Below are 12,088 nucleotides of genomic sequence, written 5' to 3'. Positions count from 1 at the left end.
CTTCTGTGTGCCAACCCTAATTTTTTGAGAACATGTTACGCCTACTTGATATCTTTTAAGGTGTATGTATGTGAAGAACATTGAAGAAATAATAAAATTCATTCAAGTGACAAAAACACAGTATATGATGAAGAAAAAATACATTTTTTTTAATGTATACATGTACACTGATAGTCCGACAGAAAACTTTATGACTCCGTTTAATATTATCAGCGGGACTTTTGCTGCTGAATCACTGATGACAGAGATTTTACATCAGGTTTATATTTCGTGACCTTCAGAGATATGCACGAGCTACTACTTTCATCCATCAGGCTACTCCTATTACGAGACTTAACAAAATTCAACACTGAGAACAAAGATTCACAAGCGTATGTGGATGAAAACATGGAGAGTAACGCTGTTGAAAAGTTTTTTAAACAGAAAAAATTTTCTGTAATGGCATTCCAAGTCCTCAATAGTTCGTTTTCAACACTTCTCTCTGGTACTCCTGTCTCTAATCGCTTTTTTTCAATGTTTTCCAAGTCAACTCTAAGGTCAATAAATTTCTGCTTCCAAATTGAGCTACTCTGAAATTCAATCAACTGTATTTCAAAGTCAGCCATGTCTATGGTCTTTAAGATAACTTGTTATGTAAAATTATTTATTTATCTAAAATGCACCTACACTGAATTTATCTGAAAAATAAAGTCGATATTAAGAAAAAAATTGTAAATGGAAGATTATAAGAGGGTTTCGTGTGCCAACAAAAGTTACTGGCATGCCATGTTTGGCACGCGTGCCAGGGGTTGCCCACCCCTGTCCTAGGAATTACTTATTTTGTCTCTGCCACTGTAGATTTAGCTAATCAATGAGCATCAGTCCTACCTCTTAAAATTTAGTCTAATCAATTGCTCCTCTCTTTCTTGTATGGCAGTAGCTTAATTTGAGCCCTTATCTCTCACATACCAGTAGATAGTGAGTTTCCTCCCTTTAGTCTGTTTTTCTTTTTAATCTGTCCTGCGTATTTGTCCCATGCTGTGATTATCCAGATAAATCCTTTTGACAATATCCAACTTTCTACTGAGCCCAAACTTTGTATCAGTGCTTGCATGTGTATCTCTCTGGCCCTTGGCCTGATACTCCTTCCTCAGTGATATCCTGCCAGAATGTGCCCTTGAAATTACAGTGGGGCCTTGACTTATGAGTGCCCCGACTAACGAGTTTTTCGAGATACGAGCCGTCTCTCGGCCGATTTTTTGTTTTGAGTTGCGAGCTAAAATTCGGGTTATGAGCCAGCTTCAGATACCCCACCGCTAGTTGTCACAGTGAACGCCACAACATCAGCCCAGCATCACATGTCATTGTAATGGTGAAAATTGATTTGACATACAAGTAATTTGAGTTACAAGCTCCGTCGCGGAACGAATTAAACTCGTAAGTCAAGGCCCCACTGTACTGTCTTTACCTCTGCCTTCAGGTGTTCCTGTGTCTTGTCTTGTCTTCTGTCTCTTTCTATCCATTGCACTTGTACTTTAAGAGTCAGCTTAAGTATCATTTTCTCTATGAAGCCTTTCAAGACCCCTTCTCTTCCTATTTCAGGAAGGGCAATTTTATTCATTGTTTTCTTAGGGTCTAGCTAGTGTCCCGATTATACCCAACATATAAGGTTGCAGGTTTGATTCCCAGTTTAATTCTGCCAACATATGTTTGAAGAATTAATTACTTCTGCCTATAGACATATAATAAAAATTATAATATGGTAATGTGAGGGTTTTAAATTAAAGTTTTTCTGCCAAACTATTTATAGGTTAATCTGTTCTTAGCAATTAAGTCAACATGAAGTCAAATATTTAATAAAATTTTGCAAAACTTAAATCTTGGGGTCAGCAACATCTTAAAAATCAGCCTTTATAATTAGCCCTGAAAAGGTAAGTGCCTTTACATAATAGGATACTGGTAAATATTTGCCATAGATGATTTTGCTCCCTTGTCTCTCAGTATTATTTGTGTACAATTCCACTTTGCCTGTTCTTGATATCAACTCTAATATAGAGTGCCTTGAGAAAGCAAATTTAAAAACTAGTGAATATTGGGTCTAGAGAGAGTAATTTGCAGGTGCTAGATATTTCAAAATTCATCATTTGTAATTATATTTGTATGTTATTTAACATATTCCAAAAGCTAGTAAATTTGAGTTTTGTTAAAATTACATTTTGACTTCTTTTTAAAAAAATTTTCTTTTTTTAGGAAATGTATTTTGTTATTGCTTTCAGAGAGGAAGGGAGAAAGATGGAAACATCAATGATAAGAAAAAATTATTGATTGGCTGCCTCCTGCATGCCCCCTACTGGGGATCGAGCCTGCAACCCAGACATGTGCCCTGACCAGGAATCCAGCCATGACCTCCTGGTTCATCGGTTGGCACTCAACTACTGAGCCACGCTGGCTGGGCTACACTTTGGCTTCTTGACATTAATAGTTACCAGAGACTATTTTTATTGTCATACCTTGACAGAGGGGTGGAGGCTACTGGGATCTAGAGGGTAGAGGCCAGGGATGCCAAATTTCTACAACGCATAGGACAGCCCCCCAAATAAGAAAATATCTGTCCCAAAATGTTTATAGTACAAAGTTTAACAAATCCTGCCTTTAAAACCATCTATAGCTTGGCTGGCTTGGCTCAGTGGTTGAGCAGTGACCTATGAACCAGGAATTCTTGGTTCAGTTCCTGGTCAGGGCACATGCCTGGGCTGCGGGCTCGATTCCCAGTGTGGGTTGTGTAGGAGGCAGCTGATCAATGATTCTCATCATTGATGATTCTATCTCTCTTTCCCTCTCCCTTCTTCTCTGAAATCAATAAAAAATACTTTTGAAAATCTATAGTAATAGAATTTGCTATGCAAATTTAATGGGTATATTTATAGTTTAGTATTTGACATTTTTGATATGTTTATTTCTCATCTGAATTACCTTTTAAGTTTTTTGGAGTTTGGATAGTTCATTACACTATTTTGTCCTTCCTAAGCCAGTTAAACATTTTTTTTTCACATAATATGTTCTAAATAAATATTTGATTGATAAATATTTCATCTCAAATTGATTGAGATGAAAAAGAGGAATATTTATTTTAAGGGAACATCTTTCTTTATACTTGGGAAATACTGATTGATACCCATTTCTGTTTGTATGTCCCATCAGAAGAAGCCCTGGAGAGTTTTTTAGCCAGATGCAGTAAGGTGGGGTCTGCAGCAGGCCATGAGCCATTGTTACTAATGAGACTGCTGGGAGAGAGAGGAGATTTGAGAACCACTGAGACATTTGCTAGTTATATAATTCTAGTTTAAATATATTCAGTTTTGAATTTTGTTATATATTATTTGTTTTTTTTTTAAAGATGATTTCTGTTAGCATTTATTTTACTTTTGAAAATAACATAAAAATATATATTATTCACCATTTATTTACTACTGAACACGTGAGTAATTCAGACTAGTTGTTTCCTCTATTTTGGGGGTTATTGCTAAAGTTTTCTTATAACTAGAAAGTAAGCTTATTATAAACTGTTCTTCAAAGAGATTAATTTGGCTTACCACAGCAAAGATTGACAACTTTATGGTGTTTTAATTTAATTTTCATTAAAGACATTTTTAGTTGAAGTATTTAGATGTTTGAAGGATTCATTTCTAATTGTGAATTCCTGTTCCCTCTCCCTAGAATGAATATATATTTGCTTTTAAGAATTTACCAATTCTTTAGGCAGTGCTTTTAATACAAATGTTAAGGTTTGACTGAATTTGGTGAGGAAATTATGACAATAGAAATAGTATTTTAGCCTATCATATAAGGAGAATGTTTAGAAATAAGGATAAGTTTAAGTATAGATTGGTCTTCAGATAAATATTATTTTATTGGTAATGATTTTGCACTTAGGTAATATAATTTTTAGTTATACAGTATAATAATGTCTTTGTAGAAAAAAGCAGAAGAAGCTCATAAAATATTTGAAGGTCTTGGCCCAAAAGTTGAACTGGTAAGTAAGAAATTACTTTTTTTATTTCTAGTGCTCTTTTGTATTAGTTTTTCTTGGGATAAGATGGAATACAATTTACTTACTTTGAGGTGAGAGCAATATAGCTGGGCAGTAATTTGTGATCAAAATAATGGTGCATGACCAAAAGGTTGCAGGTTTGATTCCCAGTCAGGGCACCTGCATTAGGTTGTAGGTTCGATCCCAGTCGGGCACGTACAAGAGGCAACCAGTCGATGTCTCTTTCTCACATTGATGTCTCTCTCTCTTTCTCCCTTCTTCTCTCTCTAAAAATCAATTAAAAAAACATATCCTCGGGTAAGGATTAAAATAATAATAATAATGGTGCAGGAACTTGGTTACCTTTGAAAAGAAGCATTGTCCTGGGCAGCCATTAAATCATCCACATAGAAGGAGAAAGAAGTAAGAACAGAAATAGAAAGCTCTTTGAATCATTCTGTTAGGATGATGATAGTGCTTAATTTTTCTTTGCCTTTAAAATTAAAAATCTCTGAATGATTTTATTATGGAATATAATGGATTTATAAACATTCTAGGAATGGCATTATTAAATATTCAGGGAACCTAAAAGTCTGGAGGTTTTGGTAGGGCACATATTGTGTAGACCCATTAGTACTTTATTTAGCCTTACAGTAAAATATAATTTGTTTCCTTGTTCTTTATAGACATATGTACAACATTTTATGTATAAATATTTGATTCTATTTTATAGCCACTCTATAACCAGCCATCAGATACCAAGGTGTACCACGAGAACATCAAAACGTAAGTATTTATTGTCTCTAGAGTTCTTCAGTTAAAGACCATATATTCTATAAAGAGATTGTTTTTATGTTATCTTCTGACATATTATTGTAATATAGTGTTGGTATATTTTAGATTTGTGTAATTTGCTGTCATTTTACTATATGTTATCTTCCTCTGGCTTCTTGGGGGTTGGGGTAACAGCTTTGAGTTTCCGAGGCCAAAAAATGAAATAAATTATTGCATAAAACTAGCTGGTTTTATAATCTGCTAGTAAAAAAGGTGGATACTTAACATTGAAATGGCTTACCTTGAGGCTTGAATTTTTTGCCTCCTGTTTTGTCTTTTTTTCAGTGGAGTACCTGCAAGGCGCATGATGAAGTAAGATAATGAAGCTTTTTCATTTAAGACTAGTGATGACACCGTCCCCCACCAAGCCACATCTGCCATTGCAAAGTAGAAGTGCCACGGATCATTTTATCATTATTCAAAATCCTATTCTAGGGAAATCCCTTCCATGACTCTTGCTAATGACGGTATTTGTAGACCCTTCTGCCATTTAATGTCCTGGTGCCTTGGAAGCGCTCAGTCACCTCACCTGGGTGAGGAAAGCTCCAAAGTGTAGTTTGTTTAGCCTTGCTCATCCTAGATACCAGGCCTTTATGGATGCGGATTTTGGAATAAGAAAATAAGTAAAAAAGAAAACCTAATTTCTTGATCTGATTGAAGAAAAGAGGAGGCTAGATAGGTATCTTTTAAAAAAAAATTATCATACTTTAAGAGAATTTTAGGTAATTATTCTTGTTTGTAACAAAAATGTGATATTTCTACTTTATATGTTTTATTAAGTATAATGAGAAATTAGAGTTTTTAGTACAGTTAATAATGAGCACATTGCTATATATGTATATATACACATATATATTTTTTCTTTTTAAAAAATTTCTTACTGAGAGTATGTGCAATAGTTGACTACTTTGCAGAACTGGTGGCAGATATAATTTGCATGGTATGCATGAAAAATATTGAAAGTGAATAATTTTAACTTTTGTTAAGAAAGTGGTTCATAATAAAAGTCTTATACTTAGAATTTTTCTGTGAGATGCTACTGTGGTCTTGACAACCCTTAGGTTAGGCAGAATTCATATAAAATATGCCTTGTTTTGGAGTTGTTTAGCTATTTTAACATTTTTAAAAAGAATATTGAATAAAATATAGTTGGCTACTTTTAATGATTTTCCCCCCCAACAAAGCTTCAGTTAATGTTTGTGTTCTGTCTTTTCCTCCCAATATTAGCTAGAGAGCATAAGTCTGTCTGACTTATTTCATGTTATCTACACTGTCCTGAGCTGGTTACTGACTAGCTGACTTCTTCATTTAAATTCTTAGGAGACATTTTAAATTATACTTATTGATTGTTATTTGCTATTGAGTAGCACATAATTACAATTAGAGCAAACTGAATAGATGGTGATGCTTCTACTGTACATGTGAAATTCCTTGTGAAATACCATTTACTCAGCTGCATGCACCCATTATGAATCATTGAGTAGCTATTTTTTCATCATTGCCATTTGCTTTGTATGAAATAGCAAATGTACATTTTAATAATTCTTTTAATCTCTTGGCTACTTTTCCATATAGCCAGCTCCTGATTGCCCATGCTTATTTGAGTGGAGCCAGTGTCACTGTTAGTCCTGAGTGGCAGATAATCCAAAAAATTACTTCTACTTGCCTTGGCCTTGTATTTATATTTGAATAATCAGCTTGAAATCCTTTCTGGAAGTAGGTGGGGTATAAATATTTATATTTGAACCTGCATGTCATTGTTTTTGAAGGTCACAATGCTTCAAATTTAAAAAGTGAAATTATGTTAAGGTATAAGAGAAGTTTTTCTGTCTTGCCACATTGCCCTCCATTACTTCTTAGAGTGAACTGTGTCATTTCTGTGACTGAAGAAAATCTTCTGTTTAAAGCAGAAGTCACCTCTCTATGTTGGTATACATTCTCATAGCAAGGAGGTCAGCACCAATCCTGGGGTAGGGAGGTAACTTAAAGGCTTTTCCTTCTCTTCGACCTCCCCTTCTCCAGAGAGTACAAAGATGTTTATATCGCCAGGGTTCTTAAGAACTGTGTAATTGTAAATTGAAAATAATATTTACCTTATAATTGGATATAATAATTGAAAATGAACTATTTATATAAAATTTTGTTGTAGAATGGGAGGAATTTTAGTCAGCTCTAATTATTGCAAAAGTCTTATTTTGCAGGGTGAAAAATTAAGATTAATTTTTATTACATCATATGTTCCTAAGTGATCTTTGCTTGTTTTTCAGTGTCTGTGAAAAATAAGTGAATACATTTTTAAATCGTGCATTTTCTTAATGTCATACAACCATATTTTTCTTTTCTAGAAACCAGGTGATGAGGAAAAAACTCATTTTATTTTTTAAAAGAAGAAATCATGCAAGAAAACAAAGGGTGAGGTCCTATCCTTGTTAACTGAAATTTGTACAGCTTTTCCATTCATGCCCATGTTGGCATTTGCTTTTCCATTATTAATGAGAATGGTTCTTGATTATATTTGAGAGAAGGTTGCTGATTTATAAATTAACAATAGATGTGATTTAACTATAAATTAACTTCTAACAACCTTTTGATATCATAATTCATGTTTAATGTCATTATTAAATTAATATCTCTGGTGATCTATGTATAAAATTTTTATCTAGCCAAATAAAGAAAATGGTGAGTAGTTAAAAAAGTATGATAAACAGGATGATCTACATTTATTCTCTTAACCCTCAAACAAATGTGGGTAAGTTACAGTCATGCTAATTACATATTACTGTTCTCTCATTAGGAGCTGGGTCAGCTAAAGGTTAGCTTTTTCAAATTTTAGAGTTAGTTTTTCATATTTATTATATGACTTGCATTCCAAAAATTTTGTAAGTATAGTCTTCATGGAAATTAAATTACAGAAAATATAATGCCAGTATTCTTATTTTCATAACATGTCTACTGATTTTTGATAAACTATTGATTTATTTAAATTCAGTTGTTTAGTAAATAAGTGTTATTCTTTAACTCACATTGGAAGTGAATGTTGTACATTATATTTAATGACCTGACAGTTAATGATTGCAATACTCTAGAGCAGGGTTCCTCAAACTTTTTAAACAGGGGGCCAGTTCACTGTCCCTCAGACCGTTGGAGGGCCAGACTATAGTTTAAAAAAACACTATGAACAAATTCCTATGCACACTGCACATACCTTATTTTGAAGTAAAAAAACAAAATGGGAACAAATACAATATTTGTATTTGCATGTGGCCCGCGGGCCATAGTTTGAGGACCCCTGCTCTAGAGTTAGCAGCTTTTGTTTGGAGTGTGACTTCTTACGTTCTAATTGCCAACTGCGCCCTTCGGTCTTGAATTTTATGTGTGTGTGTGTGCCAAGAACATAGAAATATATATATATATATATATATATATATATATATATATATATATATATATATATATATATATATATATATATATATATATGCCTGAGTGACCATTATGACCAGTTGACCGAACGACTGGTTGCTATGATGCACACGGACCATCAGGGGGCAGATGCTCAATGCTGGAGCTGCCCCCTGATGGTCAGTGCACTCCCACAGCCAACCTCCCACAGCTGGCCAACCTCCCATGGTCCCTCCCCCCTGGCTGGCCGGCCCCGATCGGCCCGATCGCTGGCCAGGCTGAAGGACCCTACCTGTGCATGAATTTGTGCACCAGGCCTCTAGTATTAAAGAAGAAATTAGCTAAAGTATTTTTTTCTATTCAGTAATTTTGTTGTAATTATGGTAATTTCTAAATTTGCTATCTGCAAACACAGAAGCTCAGTTTTTCTTTTTATACTTCAATAGAGTAGTTATAAAGTGTCTGTGTTCACTGATTTGTTTGATGTTCATAGGCTGCTTACTCTGTTCCACATATCATTCTACAGTGGTGAGCAAGACAGCCAAATGGTTTTAGCCAAGGTGTAACTGAGGATAGATAAGTCAGCAGGCAATTGCAGTACAGTGATCATATACAGATGACTGTGAGCATGTAAGAGGGATAGTTAGTGCAGAGATGAATCATGAAGACGGAAATTTCACAGGAAAACTTGTATGCTAATAACTTGAATAAGCAGAGGGAACAGCTTAAATGAAGATTATGGTAATGAAGATTTGGGAGGTAGAGTGGATTGTGTGATGAAGATTGGGGAGGTAGAGTGGAGTGTCCCAGGTTTAGAGATGGCTGGGGCTTAGACAGAGCTGGGAGTGTGGTGAGAAATGAGGCTGGTGGGGAAAGCCAGGGCCAAGTCTATACAGCCCTGGAGGTCACCTAGGAGACTTTGGATTAGATCTTGGGAGTAACTTTTTAGTGTTTGAACTGAGGGAGTGAAATGTTTAGGTTTGGCTTTTAAGAATTTGCATCTGGCTACACTATTAAGAATATGCCAGGTGGGTACCTGAAATACCAGAGGGAGGGACCACTTTGTAAAGTATATGATTGTCTAACCACTATGCTGTACACCTGAAACTAATAAAATAATAGTGGATATAAATTGTAATAAAATAACAAATTTTATTGTAAAAAAGAGTACATGGGAGACATTAGGAGGCTCTTTAATCTAGATGAGGATTGATGTCTGTGCTGAGGAGGTGGTGGTACAGATGGAGTAAAACAGTCATATAGGAGTGGAAAAGAATGATTAGGAAGATGTTGGGGTGGGGTATGGAGTATGAGGAAGATAATTTTATCTTCTCTGATGCCACTTTTTGAGATGACCAGTGTTAACAGTTTTTCATGAGTCCCCCGACACTTTTTTTAATTTGTGTGTCGTCAGACACATACACAATTCTGTGCAGGAGGGTTCTTCTTTCTGTGTTTTTGATATTTATAAAAGAAGATCATATATTACTCATTTTTATAAAGTGATTCTTGATTATAAAAGTATTCTTGATTTCATGTCATTTGCTGAGTTTTCTTTTTGTAATCATAAATTACAACCAATTTCTGTCTTTTCCAGACTGTCAAAAATGTTTATGACGTAGCATAATTTATAGTAACAAAAATATGCGAGTAACCAAAATCACCAACAATAGAGGAATGATTAAAGTGTGTTTTCTCTGACACATTGGAAGGCTAACAACAAAATATTAATATGGTTGCCTTTGGGTGACTGGGATTACGAACTATTTATATGTTTTTGTTTTTAATTTTACATTATTTTTTACATGAAGACATATTGTTATCAGGAAAAAAAAACAATCAAAGTAGCTGGTCAGTTAGTAGTAAGTAGCTCATCAGTTCGTTGATCAATTTATATAGTCTTCCTGTTAACTAAACAAAATCTGACCAAAATTTGCTCTATATGTTAGATTTTTCATAGGCAATGGAGCTCCCTTTCTCTCTCCTCTTTCTGATTGAGAACAGCTTCTCATTCTCAATTGAGTTATAGGCCAAATGTACTTCTGACTTTATCTTAAGAACTGACATGTACTTTAATTGTACTAGGTTTGTCAGAATCACAGAATTTTGTTTAATTTTTAATTTGCTACGGGTATTTAATAGGAACAAAAAATCTGCCAACGTTACGATCAACTCATGGAAGCATGGGAGAAAAAAGTGGACAGAATAGAAAATAATCCTCGGAGGAAAGCTAAAGAAAGCAAAACAAGGGAGTACTATGAAAAGCAGTTTCCAGAAATTCGAAAACAAAGAGAACAGCAAGAAAGATTTCAGCGGTAAGCAGTTTGGTGTTTAATGGCTGTGCTATATTCTTGGAATCACACTTTTGATCTTTCACAATACTTATTGTTACTTGATAATCATTAAGAAAGATTATAAAGAACTTTTGTTTGTAATATGTCTTGGTGAATTTAATATTAATTTTTTATATTCATGATATTGAATCTAAATTTAATTTTTTAAAGAAATATGTTTTTATTGATTTCAGAGAGAAGAAGGGAAAAGGAGAGAAGGATAGAAACATCAATGATAAGAGAAAGTCATTGATTGGTTGCCTCCTACTGCTCCCCATTGGGGATTGAGCCCGAAACCCGGCATGTACTCTGACTGGGAATCGAACCATGACCTCCTGGTCGACGCTCAGCCATTGAGCCACACTGGCTAGGCTTAAGTGAATATTTTTAAATTAATTATTCAATTCTTGAAAATATCCATTTCTTTGGAAATGATAGTTAATAAGAATAGACCTGAGTATCTCGTTGTTCTTCACACCTACACCAACATAGTCAAACAGTATTAAATTGGTTGCTAATTATAAAATTCTTTGGTATTGGTAAGATATTTTCTGATTTGTTTTTACTTTTGGAGAACAAGTATTTTGCAGAGGTAAAAACATTAGCGTTCTGCTCTTCACTATCTCATGTAACAGTCATGTAAGCTCTTTTAATTATGATTAAGTGGGTTGTTTTTTTTTGTGAGGGATGATGGTTGTATTTTTCTTCCCTCTTTTAAAAAATCTTTGATGTATTTTTCTAAGCCTGCTATTCTAGTTTCTGGAAGGCATGCAAAAAACTGGTATTTGAAATGGAAATGTCACCAATAACTGGTTTTCCAGAAGTTTCCCATAAATAAATAGTTCTGTCATTTGAACTTGGATATGCAACCTTTAAACCTTAATCTTGGCATTTAAATTATTACTAATTTTATAGATGACTCAAGCAAATTAATTTAGGTTTCTTCTCTGACTTCTAGTTGATTCAAAAAGTCTTATTCAGAAAAGTAATCTATACAAAAGTAATTTAATTTATATGTCTTCCCTATAAAAGGCCTTTAAATATATATATATAATTTCTCTCTCATACTTAGAGTTGGGCAGAGGGGAGCTGGTCTTTCAGCCACTATTGCTAGAAGTGAACATGAGATTTCTGAGATTATTGATGGACTCTCTGAGCAGGAGGTAAGAAAATAAATTGATCTAATTTAAGTTAATTCATTATTCAGGAATTTAGCCTCATACTCCAGGAACTAAGGGTTTATTTATACATAAGTGAGGGAATAGTCCAAAGACTGTGGTCAATCATTGGAAGTTTTAAAGAAGGTAGTCACATGATCATATTGGTGTTTTACAAATATGGCTTTGGCCGCATGGAGGTGGGGAAAGAGAGGAGGAGACTTTTATAAAAATAAGGACCTGAGTCAGAATAACAGTGTTAGATAATAGCAGGGGACTGAAAGGAGAGATTATAGAAGGTAGAATGGACAGGACAAGATTGATAGATTAAGTGTGGGGGTGAGAAAGAAGAG

At 34.4% G+C, this 12,088-nt stretch overlaps 1 protein-coding gene across 9 annotated transcripts in view; it reads left to right on the top strand.

The window, feature by feature from the left end:
- NCOR1 (nuclear receptor corepressor 1) overlaps window positions 1-12,088 on the top strand; it is a 244,548-nt gene that overhangs the window by 121,176 nt on the left and 111,284 nt on the right. For 6 of the 9 annotated variants that reach the window (XM_059668513.1, XM_059668514.1, XM_059668517.1 and 3 more), the window contains exons 7-12: window positions 3,956-4,012; window positions 4,743-4,795; window positions 5,129-5,155; window positions 7,189-7,255; window positions 10,388-10,560; window positions 11,651-11,741. In XM_059668513.1, coding sequence (XP_059524496.1) covers window positions 3,956-4,012; window positions 4,743-4,795; window positions 5,129-5,155; window positions 7,189-7,255; window positions 10,388-10,560; window positions 11,651-11,741 — 468 coding nt within the window. The remainder of the gene's footprint in view (window positions 1-3,955; window positions 4,013-4,742; window positions 4,796-5,128; window positions 5,156-7,188; window positions 7,256-10,387; window positions 10,561-11,650; window positions 11,742-12,088) is intronic. The other 3 variants (XM_059668520.1, XM_059668516.1, XM_059668515.1) reach the window with 1 other exon arrangement.

This window comes from Myotis daubentonii, chromosome 16 (assembly GCF_963259705.1).
Source record: "Myotis daubentonii chromosome 16, mMyoDau2.1, whole genome shotgun sequence".
Lineage (NCBI taxonomy): Eukaryota > Metazoa > Chordata > Mammalia > Chiroptera > Vespertilionidae > Myotis > Myotis daubentonii.
The sequence above is the reverse complement of the archived record's forward strand: the minus strand, read 5'-3'. Positions and strand labels throughout refer to the sequence as shown.